General features: G+C 39.7%; 2 protein-coding genes across 4 annotated transcripts in view; one reads left to right on the top strand and one right to left on the bottom strand.

Annotated features, from left to right (window-relative positions):
* SOCS6 (suppressor of cytokine signaling 6) overlaps positions 1-22,706 on the top strand; it is an 86,854-nt gene that overhangs the window by 36,996 nt on the left and 27,152 nt on the right. For 2 of the 3 annotated variants that reach the window (XR_004677657.1, XR_004677656.1), the window contains exon 4: positions 11,845-12,016. The gene's annotated coding sequence lies outside the window, so the exon portion shown is untranslated. Of the gene's footprint in view, positions 1-11,844; positions 12,356-13,057; positions 13,190-22,706 lie in introns of those variants that run through there. The other variant, XR_004677658.1, reaches the window with a different exon arrangement.
* Positions 9,954-10,607, bottom strand: LOC118004653 (40S ribosomal protein S15a-like). Its single transcript, XM_034996128.1, has one exon. The coding sequence runs from the start codon at positions 10,464-10,466 to the stop codon at positions 9,993-9,995; it is 474 nt and encodes a 157-aa protein (XP_034852019.1). The 5' UTR covers positions 10,467-10,607; the 3' UTR covers positions 9,954-9,992.

Below are 22,706 nucleotides of genomic sequence, written 5' to 3'. Positions count from 1 at the left end.
TGCCTTCTTCATGTTTTCCTGTAGTTGTTTTTGATGAGATAGTTAATCAGATATGAAATGGTTTGTCATGGCCAGAACTGGAGGTCACTCTCTGACATAGTACATGTTTATTTGTTTACATGTTTATTGTATGTCTATTCTGTTTCCCCCCACCCCATCCCTCCTACTAGAATATAAACTCTATGAGGACAGGCATTTTGTCCAATATCCCCTGATCCAGAATGAATCCAATATGTAAAAGTTACATAATAAATATTTACTGTGTTCAATCATGGAACTCGACCTAACAGAGAAATAGCAGCCAAATAAAATTCAGAGTGAATAAATGGTAGTCACTTTATAAAATGTAAATTTTTTAAAAAGGTTTTACTTATTTATTTGACACAGAGAGAGAGATCACAAGCAGGGGGAGCAGCAGAGGGAGAGGGAGAAGCAGGCTCTCCACTGAGCAGGGAGCCCAATGTGGGGCTCAATCCCAGGCCTCTGGGGTCATGACCTAAGCCGACAGCAGATGCTTAGCCGACTGAGCCACCCAGGCGCCCCTAAAATGTAAATTTTATTATGCTTTGTATAGCTTCAATAAACACAGTAAAACTTGCCTCAAATAAAGTTAAGTCTTCTGGGGGGAGCTGAAACTAGCCATTACATTCCGTAATGAGGCTGACTCTGAGACACAGGTCCTGATCCTGATAAAATCTGTCTTAGCTTGGGCTGCTATAACCAAATACCATAGACTGGGTGGCTTAAACAACAGGCATTTATTTCTCACAGTTCTGGAGACTAACAGTTCAAAATCATGGTGCCAGCAGGATCCATGTCTGGTAAGGCCTCTCTTGTTGGGTTGCTCACAGCACCTTCTTGCTATGTCCTCACATGGCCTTTCTTCCATATGTGCAGGTAGAGAGGAAGCAAGTTATTTGGGGTCTTTTAAGGACACTAATCCCATCATGGGAGCCCCACCCTCATGACCTCATCTAAATCTATTTACCTCCCCAAATTCTCACCTCCAAATACTATCACATTGGGTAAGGTTAGGGTTTCAACATATGAGTTTTAGGGGGACACAGACATTCAGTCCATAAGAATTGGGGTGGCTCAGATCCCCTTTGGTAGCTGGGAGACCCATTTCTCCAGCTTTTTAACTCAAAGTCTCTTGCCCCATTTATGTAGCCCCGGACTCCTCTCTCCATGGGACCCTCACTTTCTTTGGGTGTTGTGTGCTTAAGCTGAATATAGTATCCAGAAAAGACTATATGCTTATAGAGCCATTTAAAGACACCTCTCAATGTGAGCTCTAAATTACTGTGTTCCTGTGTTTACTAATTCACCTTCACTAACTGTATGGTACAGTTCAGTGTTAATGAATTCATTGATTCATTCATTCATTCATTCATTCACTCAGAGTATTTATCGAGCTCCTATTATGTGCCAGGACTGTAAAAATAATGGTAAGGGAGATGAGTGTCAAGGAAAGATAGGGTTTGGCAAGACCTAACTTGATTTTGTTGGGGGCAGTGGTTATCAGGAAGGAGAATGTCGTTTACTCCATCTTTAAAGAAGGAATGCCCTTACTTTCCCAAACTATAGATTCTAATTTTGTGGCTTGGTGGATGGGTCTCAGGAACTCTAACCTGGAAGTTTGTGGTGTCCTGGGCATCAACTTTATTCTCTCAAGCTTTTCCATGAGGTGGGGAACCTAGTGGCTGGCAGCCCTGGGGTCACATTGTTAAGTTGTGTCATCAGCAGAGAACTGAAATTTCTTTCCACTAAGGTCCAGCAGAGAGATCCTAGCCAAGACTCCAAATTGCTTAAACTGGATCACATGTTCATCCTTCACTGTGGCCAGAATGATGGGTCATACGGTTACTCCTGTGGTCAGGAAACAAGAGTCTGTTCCGAGAATTGCTCCCTCCTTACTCAGAGTGGGGAAGGTGGTTTCTGAACATTTCAGTCTAGGTAGATATGTTCATGAATAAAGAAAATCTAATAAAATAAAAACATTTAAATATGTATAAAAATGTAGGTGCTTTACCCCTAATGGTTTCATATTAAATATGACCACTTTATATGAGACATATTTAAATATTGTGGTATGTTTCACATTCTTTTTTCTGAGGTAATAGAGTAAGGATACCTACTTACAGGCATAATTAGTTTTTTGTTTGTTTGTTTGTTTGTTTTGTAGAATAGTGAAATTATCTGGCTTGTCAAGGAATAAAGTACCTGGAATGTAGAGATGTGAAACAATATACCAGTGTTGACTATTTCTTGGAAAATTATGTGAAAACATTTGAAATCTTTTGTCATGTGATTTAAAAAAAAAAAAACTCTATTGATTCATTAATGGCTGAAAAATGTACTGATTTGAAGTTTCCTTTCTGTGCTCATTCTGAGAGAGCTCACCTCCAGTCAGAACTCCAACTACCATTTATTAACTTTGTAAATCTGTTGATTATATTACTCAGTGCACATGAGTTTGATAGAGATAAAAAAATGTAAAAATTATGTCAAAGTAAAGTCTTTTCTAATTGTTTGGGCCAAGGGAGTGAGAAGAAAAGGGAACACACTTATTGGGAATTCTTAATTTAAAAATTCAATGATTTTTAAGGAGCATAAAGATGAGGAACAGACAGAGGGGAGATTATCTTAACTTTGTTACTGTTTTTACATTAAAATTTTAATAAATATTGTCTAAATTAAAACATTTAAAAATTCAAAAGTATTTTGGGGCGCCTGGGTGGTTCAGTCGTTAAGCGTCTGCCTTCAGCTCAGGTCATGATCCCAGGGTCCTGGGATCAAGCCCCACATCAGGCTCCCCACTCAGCAGGAGGCCTGCTTCTCCCTCTCTCACTTCCCCTGCTTGTGTTCCCTCTCTTGCTGTGTCTCTCTCTGTCAAATAAATAAATAAAATCTTTAAAAATAAAAAAATATAAATTCAAAAGTATTTTAATTAAGAACAACTCTGATTAACAATCTTTAAATAGCTAGCAATTTTCAGGTATATGAATTGCAGAATAGATATAAGATTCCCTAGGCATAAAATTTCCTATAGTATCTGCATTGCCCATTTTCATTGTCTTCCTAAAAAAATTGTCTGCAGTGGTATAAAGATTCTGCTGTGCCCAGAATTAACTCTATAGAACAATATCAGGTATTGCTTGTACCTTTTGACCCATTCATGGAAATAAAGAAAAGTATTTGTCTTACTGGATTATTTAAACGAGCAACTTTTATAATAAAAATTTTAAGAACTTAGTATTGCCTAGTGGGCAGAACTTCAATTTTTTTCTCCTTTAGTTAAATGTTTAGTTGTAATGATATTTCTCACGGGCATATGACCCTACAATGTACTTTGGTTGCTTAAAAATTATAGACAAACCCAATCCATAACCAGGAGAACTTTTTCCCCTTTCATTGTCAGCAGATGAATCCACTCTGGATGGAAAACATCCTGTAGTTAATTTGCTTTTACTGTGCTCTGGTGGCCTCCCTCCCAGAAGTCTTTCAACCCCAACCCAGCCTTTGTTTTTATTCCAGAGCTAGCATTTTTACTAATTCTGTTTGCACTTGTGCATGACCTTCCAGTATCTAACAAAAGTCCCTTTTCAAAAATAAGAATTGATTTTTTGGGGGTAGAGATTCAATCCCAAAATATGTCCTCCAGTCTTAGCATATGAATAGATTAAAGCTAAAAGGAAATTTAAGTTGCTGAAATTATTCCATTAAAGGTTAAAACGCACAACCCCTTTTTCCTTCCTTTGGTACAGCACTGCTCTTCCTTATGGATCTCCAAATGAAACCATTGTAATGAAAAAAAAATATGGCAAAGCATGAGGCAAAAATATACATCAGTACTTTGCTGTGACCTTGGGGCTCTCGATAAAATGTGCTTGCACATCCTTAAATAATTTACAAAATGAGTTTTTTCATTGCTTTGATCATTTTCTGAGCTGGTCTCTCAATTTACTCAGGCAATGGCCTCATTTTCATGAGAGAACACCTCTTCAGGAAGCAACAAGATTGTGAAATCAAACTTTGATCTGCATCCTTTGATTATGGGACAAATATAAACGTAATTCACTTACTAGAAACCATGTAATTTTAGGAGTCTTCAGCTGGGAAGTAGAGCCAAGGCATGGACTACAGAAGTTGATATTTATACTTTGAGGTCTCACTCAAATACTGGCTGCTTATTTCCCCAGCAATGATGTTTGATGGTTGGTTTTGAATGCTTTAAAAAGCGATTTAGTTTCCTTTTTTTCTTTTCTTTTTTTTTTTTTTCTACTTCTGAGGAAGCAGTTTTTCACTGTTTAGAATTTAAAGACAATTGGTGGAATCCAGAAATTCAGCAAATGCCAAATAGAAAGGGAAATCTGAACTTTAATTTTTAGAACAAGTTGGACCAGATCTTGATTTTTTTTTTCCTTTCTGCTTTCTATACTGAAATTCCTGCACATTTACATTGTTTCTAGTATGACTTTTCAAACTGTCTACATTTGCTATGTGATAGGGAGATCCAATGTGAATTCTGCATTTAACTAATTAATATGAGTTGTTCAGAGGCATGAAAGTGTTCATCTAAGTTCATTAAACATGTAACATTGACCAACTACTAAATTGCTAACCTTCATCATTAATTGATAGAATCTGGATTTTAACCTTGTTAACTGTTTTAGTTGAAAGGATTTCTCAATAGAACTGGGTGATAAGGCTGTAACAGGGTGGGAATATATTTCTATTGTTCTCAGAGGAAGTTAAAATGCAAGAGGTCTAAATGTACAAATAACTTAAAACTCTTAGTAAAACTCTGGGTAAAAGAAATAAATGTACTTATTTTTTTTCAATTTTCATTTCCATGTTAGTTTTAGGGTAAAAATTCAATTTTAATATCATAATGTTTGTTTCTATTCAGAACTTGTGGTAGAAATGAATATGCTTGGACCCTGAGGTTGAATATATATTAAGATAATCTGTTTGAGTTTTACTCTGAATTTTTCAATTGCATTTCTCACCAACTTACAGCTTAGTAACTTTTATTTTTTATTTAAGTAGATTACAGGATAAAGTTCTGGAGCACATTTGCTAGTAGCCTAGGTCTTTCATGATACTGATATATGCTTATAGCTCTCATTTTAGCAATTAATCATACACTGCTTAACTGTTCACTGTAAAACTCTCTGGTTTCCACAAGCCTGGAAAATAAGATTATAACATTGCCATAATATCCAGTGTCTGGGACTTGATTACTTTCTTTAAAACTTGACTAAAATTAATAATAATTTTCATTAGTAGAAACATAGGCCAAAATTGTTCATGATAAATGTGATTAGAAAATCATTGAAGTCTTTCTTTTTTCTCTTGTCTTGAATCTTTAAAACTCATGAGTCTTTTAAAAACATTTATAATTTATATATTTCTTAAATTCTTCATATCTTGGAAAGGGGACCATATAAATTTCTAATATAAATTTTAAAAGGAAAAATAAATGAAAATTGTCATTATTGGTGATTTTATTTGAGTATTCTTGACTCTAGAGAAATTTAGGTTATTGAGCAACAGAATCACAAAGAGCCCATTGAACCACTTTTATAGGGTGGAAGGAGGATGTGATAAAGTAGAAAGAAGTAACTTGTCTAAAGCTTTTTGTTTCTGGTCTTGAGGGATGGTAAGTGAAAAAGAAGGAGAGAGTGAGACAACCAGTGTTTTTTGTCTCTCTACCCCTTAAGTACCCCTCTTCCAGTAAGAGTTAATGCTTTAGAACAGCAGTGTTCAAATTGGTTAAGTATATGAAATGTTCAAATTGGTTAAGTATATGAAAGGCTAGAGGTTAAGTACATGAAAACTATTCTAAAATATGCAAGCATAGGTAGATTAAAGGAACCATTTCTTAGATCCTCAAATATCATCTGCTCTTTTCTAAAAATGATGTGCCTGAGAACATAGTTGTGGTGGAGCTGTCATTCTGGTTAACTCCCCCTTCACAATTGACCTTCTCTGTTATTCCATTGCTATAAGATACCATACAGGCCACTCCCCACACCATCCTCACTCAAATCTTGACATCATTTTAGAGTTGGGGGAGGAAGATTTCCAACTCAGCATACTATAAAAAGCCTAAACATTAAGCAAATGTGAGGGTTGAATAAAAAAAGATTTTTGACATGCAAACTAAAAAAAAAAAAAAAAAAAAAAATCATGCACCTTTTCTCAGAGAGTTACTGGAGCATGTGCTCCAGCAAAAAGAGGGAGTAGACCAAGAGACAGGTGATTCTCAACATAGGAGAAATGAAAAGGCAATCCTGGAAGTGATACTAAAAGAATATTTCCAGTTCAATAGCTATAATAGATTGGACAGCAATCAATCCAAGTTCCAGTGAAAGGGAATAAGGCCAGGGAGGAATGTTTTCAAGCAAGGAGAACAATTGATAGATTTCTTGCTGTGTTCAAATGTATTGAGAAATGATTTCCAATTCTTTTTTTTTTTTTAAGATTTTATTTATTTATTCATGAGAGATAGAGAGAGAGGCAGAGGGAGAAGCAGGCTCCCCGCGGAGCAGGGAGCCCGATGCGGGACTCGATCCCAGGACCCTGGGATCATGACCTGAGCTGAAGGCAGACGCTTAACCGACTAAGCCACCCAGGCGTCCCTGATTTCCAATTCTGATGAAAACTTCCAAGATGATCAATACATAGAAAATTAAGTGACTGAAAGAAAGGTGACAAATAGTCATTGCAATTATGCAGGAAATAAATAATCATAGCATAACATATTTTTAGTTATAAAAATATTTACTTTGCTTAGGGACACCTGGGTGGCTCAGTTGGTTAAGTGTCTGCCTTCGGCTTAGGTCATGATCTTGGCGTCCTGGGATCGAGCCCCACGTTGGGCTCCCTGCTCAGCAGAGAGTCTGCCCTCCCTCTGGGTCTCCCCAGGCTTGTGTTCTCTCTCTCTCAAATAAATAAATAAAATCTTAAAAAAAAAATTTTACTTGCTTATAATAATGTAAACAGGGGGATAATGATTTAACCAAAAATTGTGGTAAAACTTTTTTTGAGGGGGAGGATGAGGGAAGGAGGAATATGTATGTGTGTGTGAATGTGTGGGCACATTAAAGAGTTAATTCATTATCTTAATGTTAAGGCTTAAATTAAAAAAGAAAATCCAGAAATTGTGCTATACACTGGTAATATAACAAAAAAAGACTTTGAAATTGGATGGAGAGTAGTGATTGTGGTAGGCAGAACCTCCCAAAGATGCTCCTGTCCTGATCCCCAGAAAACATGACTATGTTAAGTAGCATGGCAAAAGGGACTTTGCAGATGTGATTTAATTAAGTATTTTGAGATTGGGAGATTATCCTGGATTATTTAAGTGAATCCAATCACATGAACGTTTGAGGTCAGAGAGGAGAGAGAGAGAGATGTGACCACAGGAGTGGTCATGACCCTAGGAACATGGGTGGCCTCTAAGAGTCAGGAACAACCCTCATCAAAGAAACAGGGACCTCAGTTCTACAAACTGAAGGACTAAATGTTGCCAACTACCTGAAAAAAAAGGAAACCGATTCTCCCCTAGAGCCTCCAGAAAGGAAGTGCCCTGTGGACGTTAAGATGATAGCATAGCAAGGCCTGTGCCAGACTCTGACCTACAGAACTGTAATATAATAAATATCTGTTGTTCGAAGCCACTGAATTTGTGGTATGTGTTACAGAAGCCAATAGAAAACTAATACAGTGAGCAAGAGATTTTTTTTTCAGCTTTGTAGAACATTTTACTTTTTAAGTGAATAAATCTGTTTTAAATATGTAACATTTTTAAAGCTTTAGTAAAATAAGAGTTGATATTTTCTTAATGTAATTAAAAACATATAACTAAGCCACAGTCAGCCTCCTTCTGGCTCTGTTTCCATTAGGCATGTTATATATGAATTCTGGTGGCTTATGCAGTTCCTGAAATTGGAGAAGGGCCCCCGGTTTTCAGTCCCTTTTGGATGTTCCCAGTGGTCTAAGCCCATGTCTATGTAGTTGCGATGGTTTCAAACAGTGGCTGTTAAGTTGTTGGCACCAGTCAGAGCTGGGGGTATGTGCCTTTGCTTTTATCTGGGCTGGCTTGTGATGGTTTTTACCAGTCAATAGTAGAAGTGACATGAGGTGACGTGTGGGCTTAGATTATAAAAGACCATGCTGCTTTTGCCTTATTCACTCCTGGAGTCCTGAACCATCAGGTACAATGTCTGGTTACACTGACATCACATGCTGGGAGGTCACGCGTGGTGCTGTACTCAATACACCTAGCTACACTTGTTCTTCAGCCATCCTTGTCCAGGCATGTGTGCATGAGTCTTCATGCACATGAAGCCATCCTGGGACCCTCCAGGCCAGCCCATCTGCCAACTGAATACCAGAGTCATTTTTGTCAAACCCACATGGAACAGAAGAATCACCCAGCTGATCCCTACTCACATTCCAGACCCACAGAAGCGTGCAATATAGTAAAATGATTTTTGTCTTAAGTCAACAACAATTTAAAGTTTGGGGATAGTTTGTTATGTAATAGTAGATGACTGTAAAATATTTTATTAGAAGGCAACTTCTAATGGTAGCTTCCACACCCTCAACATTATATTTGGTCTTGCAGATCCTGGTTGAAACTCCAAAACCCATGGCGCTTGGTTCCTAACTGAGGGCCAAGGACCCTGCCCACAACCAAGTCCTATAGAAGCCCCCAAGCCTTAATTTATGGAATCAAATAGTCTTTCCAAGAAGGGTCACCTTCTTCTATTACTCTCCAAGCAAAACTCATTTCCCTGAATGCATCTCACAAAACACAGTTAGCCTTATTTCTAGTCAGGGAAACCCAGAACTCAAGGACTTTAAGACCAACTATCTTGCTTAAAAAAGAAACGGAAAATTTCTCATGTTTCCATGGCAAGAGAAACACCATCACCAATAATCAACCAGCTCTCCACCTTCATAAGATAAGATGTCTAGGGTTAGAATTAGGGTTAGGTGGTGGGGAGAGGATGTTTAAATTTTACCAATTAAAAAAAAAGTTATTGGTTACTTATTGCACTGTAGCCAGAGAATGTTTTACATTGTGTAATTTTTAGAATCTATTGAGATGTTCTTAATGTCTTAAGATATGATCAATTCTTTAACTCTTCCAAATGTTTACATTAAATAAATATATATTGAATATATTTTTTAAAATATGTTAATTATATTATTGAATTCTTCCTCAGGGTGAGGCATTGCCCTAGAAACTTCAGATAAATTAACTCTTCATCCATTTATTTTTTTTTTTTAAGGTTTTTATTCATTTACTTGACAGAGAGAGAGAGCAAGAAGGGGGAGCTGCAGGCAGAGGGAGAGGGAGAAGCAGGCTCCCTGCAGAGCAGGGAACCCTATGTGGGGCTTGATCCCAGTACTCTGGGACTATGACCCAAGCCAAAGGCAGACACTTAACCAACTGAGCCACCCAGGCGCCCCCATCCATTTACTTTTAATCTGTATGTATCTTTATATTTAAAGTGGGTATCTTGTAGACAACATATAGTTAGGTTTTGTTTTTGATCTACTCTGACAACGTTTTTTATTTATTTTTATTTTTTTAATATTTATTTATTTATTTGACAGAGAGAGAGAGAAACAGTGAGAGAGAGAACACAAGCAGGGGGAGTGGGAGAGGGAGAAGCAGGCTTCCCGCTGAGCAGGGAGCCCGATGCGGGGCTCAATCCCAGGACCCTGGGATCATGACCTGAACTGAAGGCAGACGCTTAACCATCTGAGCCACCCAGGCGCCCCAACAATCTGTTTTTTAATTGGTGTATTTAGACCATTGACATTCAAAGTGATTTTTGATATAGTTGGATTAATATCTACCATATTATTGTTTTCTATTTGTTATCCCTTTCTTATACCTACTTTTGTCCTCCATTCTTTTTTTTTTTTTTTCCATTGAGGCATATTATTTGCACGTATGTATTACATCCCTAGAAAAAGAATCCCAGGATTTTCCCTCCTGTGTGTTTTCGTCTTGCTTCTTCATGGTCCATGATGCCAGCTGAGGTTGTCAGTACAGTGAAAACAAACTGGCAGGATGGGGGCAGGTTATTCTGCCATTTTTCTAGATCTTTCAGTTGTACATCAAATCTGGGGCTGATGACTCCACACTTGTTTAACCTGCTTGTGAGGTTCACAACAATTTTCCCTGCTCTGTGATCATCAATGATTTCAAATTCACCAATGTAACCATGCTTCATCATCACAGTGAGAAACCAGACGATGACTTTGGAGCATGGCCTAATAAGAACCTGGTGTTTGCCTCTCTTTTCAGCATCGTTAATGCTCTTGAGAGCATCTGCCAGGACACTCATGCACACCATTATGGCTGCACGGAAAGATGGTGGGAAGAGTGTCTTCCATTCTTTTTTCTGTCTTCTGTGGTTATGTTGAGCATTTTCCATAATTCCATTTTCTCTTCATTCTTAGCACATCAGTTGTGCTTTTACTTTTATTTTTATTATTTTTACTTTTTTTTAGTGGTTGCCCTAGAGTTTGCCATGTACTTTTACAACTAACCCAAGTTCGCCTTTAAATAACCCTGAATTGCTTATTGCTTCCTGGGCAGTGTGAGTGCCTTATGCAACAAAATAATCCTAATCCTCCCTCTTATCCCTTGAATCATCGCTGTCGTGCATTTCAGTTATACGTAAGCACATACAGGCACGTTTGTATGGACACAAGGTATAGACATGAGCACACATAGTTGAAAACACTGTTGCTGTTCTTTTGAACAAACTTTTATCTGTTAGGTCAATTAGGGAAAATTTTTATTTTACCCTCACTTATTCCCTCTTTGATGTTCTTCCTTTCTTTAATAGATCTGAGTTTCTGACCTACATCATTTTTCTTCTCTCTACAGAACTTCTTTTAACATTTCTTGCAAGGCTGATCTGCTGGCAACAAATTCCCTCAGTTTTTGTTTGTCTGAGAAAGTCTTTATTTGTTCTTTACTTTTGAAGGATAGTTTCTCAAGGTACAGAATTCTAGTTTGGTGGGGTTTTTTTCTTTCAACACTTTAAATATTTCATTTCACTCTCTTCTTGCTTGCATGATTTCTGAGGGCAAGATGGATGTGGTTTTTATCTTTGTTCCTCTGTAGGTAATGTGTTTTTTCCTCTAATTTCTTTCAGGCTTTTTTTTTTTTTTTTTTTTAATTTGTGATTTTCTGTCATCTGAAAACGATATATGAAATGTAGTTTTTTGGGCGTTTATCCTGCTTGGTGTTCTCTCAGCTTCCCCACCTAAATGAAGTAAGAATGCTTTGAACTTGGTGCCATTATTGCTCCCATAGTAAACTTGATCAGCAAGGCCAGGACAATGAGAGATTAAATCACAAAGCTAGCATGACGCTGGGCAAGCGTTTGCACTCAAGCAGTATTATTTATATTCTAAAGGCCCTATAGTTTATGCAGATTATTTCAAGCCACCTCACATTATTTTGAAAAAGTCATAGCATGCCTTATTATCAAGTGAAAATAAAATGCTGACTTAGCCCCAGTTAACTCGTGAATAATAAATGTATTTCTAGAACATTTCTTCTCTCTCTGCTACTTCTAGTTACTCCATCTTTGCTTACTTTGTAGCACTATTTGAAAGTCACTCTGACTTTTAATGTTCTCATATATTCTTTTATAGTGGTGCCTTCTTTATATTTTTTTCTCAGGTCCTTTTTATTCTAAATGTTTGAGAGTAAAAAATCACTAGGGTACTTTACAATTATTTGAATGAGCTGGTTTGATTTGCCTTTTTAATCTGTGTTCTCTCTGTATCCTGGCCCAGCTTCTGGAAGGTGCAAGGAACGGAGTGACTCACCACAGCATCTGCTATGTCATCAGGAAAGAGGGTCCCTGCGGGACAGAAGCTAGACTGAGATTTGAAGTTTCTGGATTCTGACCTCTGCCGGCTCACTGGCTATCTCTACCTGGGGCTACATTTTGACTGTGGTTTATAGGGAATCACCTAATTTCATGTTATTTGTAGCTTTTCCTTTCAAAAAACGGCAATAATTATCCTTTATCCCTCCACCTCCCCAGCAGGAAATGGCAAAGCTTCATTATTATTAAAAACAAAGTGAAATTGTCAATCTGTCCAGAGGTGTTTGCCATATATATACAGAAAACAGTTCTCATGATTTCCTTGGCCTTTGTGGCTGTGCCTGTAGGACAAGTAAGTACTTTCTCAATGAAGGGGGCGTTTTGAAATTCCTTCCAAAGAAGTCTGGCATTCATTCTAAATTGACCTGGAGGCTGAGGAGCCCTGGAGTTGTTCCAGTTGCTTCAAACTCTGCCAGGTAAATATTTCCATGAACTAACAAGCTGTGGTAGACTGGTTATTCATGGACTTGGCTGTTACTGATGCATTGTTCTTGAGTTACTTTTGTGTTATATTTTTAGAATCCCTATAATTTTATAGGTCCTGATGCTTAATCTGAGTCAATATGTGTCCTTTTAGATGTAGAATACTAGAGCAGAGTGGAACAATCTACCTTTTAAGAAAGGACTTTACTGTAAATTTAATAAGATGTTTAGAGGAAGGTGTTCTGAGAGTGGCTAGGGACAATATCATGTGGGTCCCACGCTCTTTCTTTCCTTCTGCTCCAACCTCTAGTATGTTTAGTTTTTATCCTTAGGTTTGATGCTTCCTGGTCACCAAATGGTTGCCATACTGACAGCAAGTCTTCACAAGGCATTGTATGAGTGCAGAAGTAGGGGGTCCATCAAGATGGCAAGAGAAAGCTCTTCTCATATACCTGTCTCTTTTTATGCAGGAACAAAAATCTGTCCCCAGAGTCCCTCTATCTCACATCTATTTGGGCAGAAGAGGGTCTCCTACCCTCTCTGAGCAGCAAGGGAGGCTGCAAAAAGGAGTATTTTGCTTTTTCAATATCTACATTGGGAGGTAGGCAAGGAGAAGGGATGAGGAGTGACCAACCAAAGTGTTTGTCACCACTAACAAGTTCTTTTTCTTTCTCTCCCTTCTGTTCTGCTCACAGAAGTCATTGCCTGCCAACAGCATACCACAGTCTTGGGAATGAACTCTGACAAACCTACCATCATGACAGCTGATGCATCCCATCGAGGATGGAAGAATGGAGGTCCAAACTTTGTTACACTATTCTTAAAAGGTAATCAGCTTCTGTGCATGAGTGGATGGAACGGGTCTATTTACATTGCTTTCAAGTTTACCCAGTAAAGCACCGTGACTTGTGCAAGCTGAGGAATCAAGGAGAAAGCTGCGTGAGTGTTGGTCTGTTTCTTACAACTGCCTTGTGAAGGCAGCATGCAGTCATTAATACTGCTGATTTTATAAATACTGGATGAACAGTTAAAGGGGAAGCAGTTCTAATTCTAGGAACTGGGTGTGAACAATTTTATTTCTAGGCTCTGAATGACCAAAGGTGCCTGGACTGTAAGTTTTCTGTTCACAACATGGTTGGCCTAGGTCCATTAATAGTTGGAATCCTCTGAAATAGATGGATCTCTCCTTTTAAATTATTTTTTTAATTTCCTAGAATTTATATTAAAATTTGTCTTTTTTTGGGCTCTAAATAGTTGGAGAATGGCATGGGATGACCTTGTAGTAAGGCAATGTGTAATACAACCAACTCTATGTACTATCTCTAGAAGAGTTTCCCATTGGCAGGAATATAGAAAACATCTACTGGCATCATTTTCACGTACATGTATCTTTGTTTTTATTGTATTCAGTAAGATGTGCAATTCAGCAGTTTACCTTGGAAGAGAAGTGAGATGAAGTTTGACTGTCTTTACAGTCAGACTTTATCACCAAGATGACAGGACCCCAAACCTTGAGTGTGGTCAGGTTGTTGTAATGATGTGTGAAGGTTACCAGCACATTGTTCTGAGCATGATCTCCTTGATCTGAAAACACAGGGAACAACTTGATATCGATAAAACCCAAAGAACTTTGGAAAACTTTGGTGTTTCTTGATTGATACTGTCTACTTGGGATGGATTTCACTGAGAAGCCCTGATACTGTTGAAAGAAATAAAAGGTTTACTTTTTCTTGCAAAGAGTTTGGGGGCAGTCATTTCGGGGTACAGGGTGCTGCTCCAGGGTCAGGCTCACGTTGCCTTTCTGCTCTGCTGTCCTTCAAGCAGAACTGCTGAGCACCTAAGAATGAGGTCAGCATTCCAGGAACACAAAGAAAGACAAGGAAGGAGGGATAAATGACTCTACTGGGACTTGGGACATTCCCAGAAATCTTAGGAAATGTGCATCTTGTTGCCGTGAACCGTGTCCCACAGCCACTGTTAGTTGCAAGGGAGTCTGGTGAGTAGAGTTTCTTAGCCAAACACACTGATGTTGCTGGAAAAGTGCACATTCTCTTAAGGAGGATGAAATAAGGAAGTGATCATTTTCTAAGCAACTAGCAACCTGCGCCACACCCGTCATCATTGGCAAACCATGGCGTCTGTGATTCTACCTGTCAGACGTTGCTTTCAATGTCTCTTGCCATCGTGAGTGCAGGTGAACGTGATCAGCTATCAAAAAAGAATTCACCATTTTCTTTTCTTTTGCAAGTAAGCAGTAGTAGCCTTCTCATTCGTGTTTGCTCTGTTTTCTAATTTATGTGCACAATTTTACATATATTTCTGTTTCTTGATGAGGAAGTGAAGGTTCATTGGGGTGATGAAATGAGTTCTGCAAAGGCCAAATTCATTCGATTGTTAGAGGGGTCTAGGACTCATCTCAGGACTGCTGTGCTCCCTGCACAGTCCCAGCACTCTAGCTTCCCCTTTGGAACCAGCCCCTCCAATGCTGACTAGACCTGGAGGTGTTTTGAGCCTCGGGCTGAGGAGTAGCTTCTGAGTCATCAGTGGCGCATTTTCTGCTGTGCCCAACCCAACCGTCTATCTGGGTCTGTAGGAACACTCTTTTTTTTTTAAGATTTTTATTTATTTATATGACAGAGAGAGACACAGTGAGAGAGGGAACACAAGCAGGAGGAGTGGGAGAGGGAGAAGCAGGCCTCCCGCTGATCAGGGAGCCCGATGCGGGGCTCGATCCCAGGACCCTGGGACCATGACCCGAGCCGAAGGCAGACGCTGAACGACTGAGCCACCCAGGCGCCCCTGTAGGAACACTTTTATGGTGTCAGAGACAGCAGCTCAGCAATGTACTTAACAGAGCCAGAGAAATGCTGTAGCCCAGGCTGACCACATTGCAAATCCCAGGCGCCCAAAGTGTAACATGCATTCCATGCTGATGGACCCAGTACCGAGTCAGACTTTTCCAACCATAATACAAATTGGACCATTTTTTCCCTCCTTTTTCCCTCCTTATTCTTTCCTTCCACCCTCTCCCGACCCTATTTAAGTTTTGTCTTAGAAATCTTATTTGAATTTTCAAGTTAGCAAGACTTAAAGGAGTCACCTTTCCTAACTTCCCACCTGGGGGATCCCTAGAGGACCTTATCTGGGTTCTGCACGTAGACATCCAGAGATGAGGCATTCACAATCCCACACATCAGCCAGTTCTAAATAACGTGTCAGAAAGCTGTTGGCTTGTATTAGGCTGATCTTTCCTATTAGATTTTATAATCTCATACCAGTAGTGAAACTCCAACATCCCCTTTGACAAATGACAGAAAGGGCTATTGCATTACATGGCTAGGGCTTCCCTTTTGTAGAAGCTTTGTTGATTCAGAATTGACTGATAGTTCATGAGTCTCTTTGAGGAAATTGGAGGGAAAGTATATATGAAGAGCAGCAACAATTCTGGGTAATAGCTGAGAAATGTGATGGCTGTGAAGGAGAAAGAAACAGAACAGTGTTATTTGTCATTCTGACTGTCACCTTTGCAAGTAAAATGTTGAGGGGTGCCTGGGTGGCTCAGTCAGTTAAGTGTCCGGCTCTTGGTTTTGGCTCAGGTCATGATCTTGGGGTCCTGAGATCGAGCCATGCATCAGCTTCAGTGTGGAGTCTGCTTGTCCCTCTCCCTCTGTTTCTCTCTCTCTCTCTAATAAATAAAATCTTAAAAAAAAAAAAAAAAAAGCAAAATGTTAAGGTTATGTCCTTGCAAGAATCCTGGATCTTCTCCATTTTCCACAAGACTATAAAACAGGTTTATCTTCTTCCTCCCTGTGTCCCTCCCTCCATGTCTCTCTTTCTCTCTCTCTCCCTCTTCTCCTCCCTTTCTTTCCTTCTTTCTAAGGCTTATAACTATGAGTATTTTATGGAGAGGTTAATCCATCTGATTTGGCATGACAAGAGAAGGCATCATGTATGAGGTGAGGCTTGAATTACTCTTGCAGGATGAGTATTTCAGTGTTTGGTCGGATGGGAGTGGAAAGATTGAATAAAGGCAGATGGACAATTGCAATAATTTTCTATTGAGTCTGCTGGAGTGACTCAGTCATGATTATTCAGGCTACTATTTCATAAATATGCAGCCCACAGACAACCATTACTGTTCACACTTCCTTGTCCTTTACTATGGGGAGGGCAAAGCATTTACTAACACACTGATGCAGAGTTAAAGTTGAATACTCAGGGATTCTCAGCATTTTCCCCCAGAGACAGACATTACAGATGACCTTCCCAAGCAAGATGCTCTGAAGGAGATACCTTGCCCATTCTGGTGAAGCTACTGGTATCCTCTTCTCTCTTAAAAACAATACAGAGAAGAGGGGAATTATGAGGGAAAACAAATATAGGTATGATATTTGTTATTTAAGAATTGTCACAAGGGATTTTAACTAACCACGTAGATGATGGTAGTTGAGGATTATCAGAAAGTTGAAGGCCATGATAGAGTTCATCCAAGTCTGTTTATCCAGAGTTGACTACGGTAAGGGAGTTAGCTACTGCTGCATTCCTTCTGCTAGAGACTCACAAGGATTTAAAAGGACAGTGGGTTTTACAGAGAAAAAGGAGGAAGTCTCAAGACAGTCTTTGATTGGCCAATGTCCTATTTGGGAGGGACTTTCACTTAGGGTGGGGTTTTTGGAAGTGATATGGAGGTGGGGGGAATGGGTAGTGGGCAGGGTGCTTCCTGATTGGCTTTCAGATTCATTTGGCCGTCTTTGATTGGTTCAATACCCAGGCACATAACTGGGTCCTTTTCAGGCTAGGTAGCCTCATAGGGGTTTTCCAGTTTCGACTGAAAGAGTGTCTGGTTCTCTGCTTTGGGTTCCGAGTCTAGTAGAAGCCAGTTCTGCAGAATTGTTGCCTTAAACTGGAAGGTCCTTTTTCAGCATATACCAGTGCCCGGTATATAGTAAGGAGTCAGTAATATTTGTAGAATGCATAACAAATATTTTTTAAAACTTTCAAATATAAAAAAAGGATTGTACAGTGAACATCTATATTCACGACCTTGGTTCTATCATTAAAATATTACTATATCTGCTTTATCAAATATCTATCCATGTCTTCACTTGACAAGAGGGATTTTCATATGACACATTTAATTAAGCTAATAAGAAAACAGTTTGTAGTCTTACTGATTTCATGAGGAGAGATCTAGTCCAAGAGAATAATGAGTGATCGTTCCAGAAATGTCTTAACTGCCCTTATATACCACTATTGTTTGCCAAATATGGGTGGGGCTCAGGTCCCATATGAGGCTGTTAATGTTCAAGGACTTTAGTCAGTTAAGGTGTGGATAGGCTAAAGGTTCATTCGTGGATAGTATTATTGAGCCAGGATTTGCCTTCAACTTTATAAAAATATATTAAACTGGTAGGGAGAAATGCCAGTTTAAAAAAAAAACAAACTATAGGGCGTCTGGGTGGCTCAGATGGTGAAGCGTCTGCCTTCGGCTCAGGTCATGATCCCAGCGTCCTGTGATCGAGTCCCGCATCGGGCTCCCTGCTCCTTGGGAGCCTGCTTCTCCCTCTGCCTCTCTCTCTCTGTCTGTCTCTCATGAATAAATAAATAAAATCTTTAAAAAAAAAAAAAAACCGTATTAGGGACTTTAAGCTTAATGGAACTACTACAATCAGTATTTGTCATACGATTTTTTTTAAAGATTCATGGAAGTCAGCTTAATTCATAAATAAAAGTTAATTCTGTAGGTTAAATGAGGCAGGTAAAAGTTGAGTATGCCTGCTACATCAAAGTCTATTAGGAGTCTGGTCATCAAAGTATATTTGTTTTTTCTCTGTTCTGCTCCCCCCCCCCCCTTGAGAGTTAATCTCCTTATGCATTATGACTCTTGAGTGCTAGATATTTTTGTACTATGGGAAGTGCAGTATCTGGCCTCTGACCACGGGGTCAGTGGGTATGAGTTGTGGACAACACTGGGGACCGGTGCATGGCCTTTCAGTAGAGAGGCAGATGCCTTGAGTTTGGGTCTGACCTCTGTCCTTCAGAGTTGGGGCTTTGGTTTCAGAATCATAAAAGGAATTTACTCCACAGTGGTATTTACTTTATAAGGTTGTGATAAAGACTGAATGAGATACTGCATGTAAAATGCCTGACTCATAGTGACAATCAGTAAATCAGTAAATACTAGTTGTCATCTGTTAAAATGTGGCAGAAGTTATTGTACTTAGGAGGAAAGTTATGCGTGTGGTGGTATCATAGAATCCTTGTTTTGAGCTGGAAGTGACCTCAGAAATCCTCTACCCAGCCACCACATGTGTCAATGATTCTGTGGGAGAATGCATTTACAGTTCTAGGCAACAAGAGTGCAAGAAAGTATCTGGCAAATAATTTAGTAGTATGGGGCGCCTGGGTGGCTCAGTTGGTTAAGCGACTGCCTTCGGCTCAGGTCATGATCCTGGAGTCCCTGGATCGAGTCCCGCATCGGGCTCCCTGCTCAGCGGGGAGCCTGCTTCTGCCTCTGACCCTCCCCCCTCTCATGTGCTCTCTCTCTCTCTCATTCTCTCTGTCTCAAATAAATAAATAAAATCTTTAAAAAATAATAATAATTTAGTACTATGAGTTGGATTTGCTTATAATAAGCTGCCTTTCTACTATACTTTACATTTTTTTTCCACCAGAAGACAGCATTGCCCAATTGTGATAGGCCTCAGAGAACTCATTAGCCAAGTAGATCCTAAGTTTTTTGGGGCAGGGAATATGTTTTCTAATTGCTTTGCAACCTTTGCTATGTTAGCTGTGTGTAAACTGTAGGCCCTGAATAAGCTACCTGTTCAAAGAGAATGAAATCCCTAGAGTCCCTGGGACAGTGAAGGGTGAGGGTCCAGAGCATAGGGCAGCAGGAGGGGTGTCTGTGATGATGGAAAGGTTCTGTCTGCACTGTCCAGTGGAAGCCCTGGGCCACGTGTGGCTATTGATGGCACTTAAATTGGGGCTGGGACAATTGAAGAACTGAATTTGTAATTTTATTTGGTTTTAAGTGAGTTCATTTAAATTTTAAATGTGGCTACAGGTGATTGGTGGCTACCGTCACGGGCCGTGAAGAACAGGGAGGGTACGAGGGTAATGGTGGACACTGAGGCATGTGGCCAGGGTTTGCATCCCAAACTTGCCCTTCGCAATCTCCCGACTGCCCGGTTCCATGGGGTCCGCATCCGGAAGGGCTGTTGTAAAGACCGTGAGTCAATATACGGGGTCAATATGTGGGAAGTCTACTGAGTCAATATATGGAATGCGTCGAGACATGGCAATGAATCATTCCAGTGGCTGGAAAAAAATCTGTGTGTGGGCTCTTATCATTATTACTTTTATAAGGAGGCTGTGAGATCTGTTTTAACGGACTAGATCATTAAATAATTGCTCGGCCTGATTTTTGCCCTCTTTGGACTTTCCAGGCCTCTATCATTCTACTAGTTAGTGAGTACAGTCTGTGGTTCCAAGAACTGACGTTCCTGTGAGCTGACAGTGTTAACCTCTATAAGCAACTGGTAGGTCTTTGGTCTAGCTGTGCATTTATCTTTGTGGGATCTGTGGCCCTTCTGTCCTTAGTTTTTGCATCTGATCTATGAGGAAAGTTCTGCCTCATTTCTCAGATGTACACATCTTAGAGCCACATGGGGGATATTAAATAATGTTTAAATAGATGATTGCATTTCAAGTGTTTGGAACACGTTTCCTCTGAACTATCATAATCATAACATAGCAACAGTATTTATTGGGTGGTGTTTCCAGGCACCGGACCAAGTGGTTTATAGGCATTAATTCAGTTGATGTTCAGTGCAACCCTGTTACGAGGGAGGGTATTGTCACTGCTCTTTGAAGGGGACAGGATGGAGGGTTCAGGCTCCGGGTCACTTAGCCAGTGAGCCCCAGAGGCAGGCTTTGTTCTCTGGAGCTTGTGTTCTGAAGGTCGTGGAATAGTATGACAATAGACTCGTTAATTCTTAGTGTGTTTGCCCATATGCTGGAAAAAACTCAATAATTGAGAAATCAGTTTTACACTTGGAAAAATCTTTTTTTTTTTTTTTTTAAGATTTTATTTATTTTTTAGAGAGCGAGCGAGAGAGAAACAGCATGAGAGGGGAGAGGGTCAGAGGGAGAAGCAGGCTCCCCGCCGAGCCGGGAGCCCGATGTGGGACTTGATCCCAGGACCCTGGGATCATGACCTGAGCCAAAGGCAGATGCCCAACCATCTGAGCCACCCAGGCACCCTTGGAAAAATCTTAGAAACAGGAAGCAAGATGGCTGTTGTAAAATGAAGAGAGAAGATTTGGGTCATTTATGCCCCTTTTGATGGGGAGACTTCAGTCGTTTGGAATTTGCTCTGGACAGTTTTTCTTGAACTCTAGGGTTCCTTATGTTCTCACCAAGCAAAGAATCTCTCCTGTGAAAATGTAGTCCTCCTTACCCTGGTTAACAAGTAAAGAATTATCTCGCTACTTGACAGCATCCAGTCGATTTTTTCAGCTACAAATCTCTAAATGTAAAAAGGACGGGAATATCTGTGGATGAATATTTTGAGGTAAAACTGGCATATTTTTTAGTTGTCTCCTGCCTAGAAAACTGTCTCCAGGAGATTTGGGGCTTCCTACACACCCCAGGCCAGTCTTCCTTCCTACACTGCTGTCGGGTCATTCTGTTGTCTTAGTCTTTCTGATTCATTCAGTGATTGAGTTCCGAGTACAATGCACTGTTCCCTCTCCAACAACCATTTCTTCACCATTTCTTCATTCTTTCTGAAGGAAGAGCCACATTGGTGAGATTGATTGGCTTCAAACAACAAGTGCTTATCATTGTTTTTTAAAATATACATATAATTGTCAAGCTCTACTCTTGCACCTATAAGCTCCTGCTACAGAGTCTGAAGTCTCTTACGTGAGATCTTTCAGAAAACCACACCTGCACTTTGTCACATAAATTTAAACAACAACACAGCAAAAAGAGGAATTTTCAACCCACCCCCCAACCACCAAATAATCAGCACTTAGAGCCTAGAAGCCCTCCTAATTGGAATCAATACCCCTTTGTTCTTGTATCTCTCTCCCTTTCTCTTCTAGTTGTGTTTTGAATGAGTGGCTCTCTTTTTCCCCACAAAGAAAGTACCTCAGCTTTACTTCTTAGCTCTGGGCCTTTCTGCTTTATTCTTTGACACTATCCTGCTGGATTCAGCGATTCATTTTGTTTTGGTGCAAGACCTAACTCAGCCCAATAAAGACCAAGAGTTATCACTTCCTGGACTTGGAGTAAGTTACCAGGGACTTAAATAAGGAAGCTTGTAGCTTTAGAAACTACTGGACACCGTCTTAAGAGCAAGAAGGAATTTGTTAGGGGTTAAAGTTGTTAAAGAAGAGCAGAATTGAGATAAAGAAAGAAATTGGGTCCTTGATGATGCAGCCTTAGCTGAAGCCTAAATCTGGGCTTTTTAAGTCAAATGGGCCCATAATTCCTCTATTATTTAGGTGAGTTTGAGTTGCATTTTCCTTAACCAGTAATGGGAAGCATCTTAACTGATGCAGAGGGTATAATCTACAGGCTAGGGAGCATAATAGCTCCTGGGCTTGGAAAGGTGAATAAGACACATTTGCCCTCAAAATATAGGAGTTCATAATTTAAGAATCTTCTCTTCCGCATTTAATGTGTTTCTTCTTGCCAGGCAATGGGCAGGATTATTATTATTATTTTTAAAATATTTTATTTATTTATTTGACAGAGAGAAAGAGAGAGGAGAAGCAGGGGAGCGGCAGAGGGAGAGGGAGAAGCATGAAGATATTAATTGCAACCCTATCTACAATAGTAAAACATTGGAGGAACCAAAATATCTCACACAGCAATAAGTCCCTATTATACAAGTGGAAATTATATCTGTGGACATTTGGGGAAATGTTTTGTTATGATTTTAAATAGAAAAGCAGAATATAAAAGCTTCACCTTCCCAAAAGGTATTTGAGAGAAAGAGAGAGAGAGGAGAAGCAGGGGAGCGGCAGAGGGAGAGGGAGAAGCAGACTCCTTGCTGAGCAGGGAGCCCGATGCGGTGCTCAATCCCAGGACCCTGGGATCATGGCCTGAGCCAAAGGCAGACGCTTAACCAACTGAGCTACCCAGGTGCCTGGGCAAGAATATTTTTTATGATGTCATTAAAAATTTTTAATATGTATTTTGAATTGAGATATAGTTCATATGCTATAAAACTCACCCTTTTAAGGTGAACAATTCAGTAGTTTTAGTATATTCACCAGGTTGTGCAACCAGCACTAACTTCAGAACCTTTTCATCCCTTCTCCACACCCCCCC

Source organism: Mirounga leonina, unplaced genomic scaffold (genome assembly GCF_011800145.1).
Source record: "Mirounga leonina isolate KUSES-001 unplaced genomic scaffold, KU_Mleo_1.0 Mir_93, whole genome shotgun sequence".
Taxonomy (NCBI): domain Eukaryota; kingdom Metazoa; phylum Chordata; class Mammalia; order Carnivora; family Phocidae; genus Mirounga; species Mirounga leonina.
This window is presented reverse-complemented; position numbering and strand designations above follow the sequence as displayed.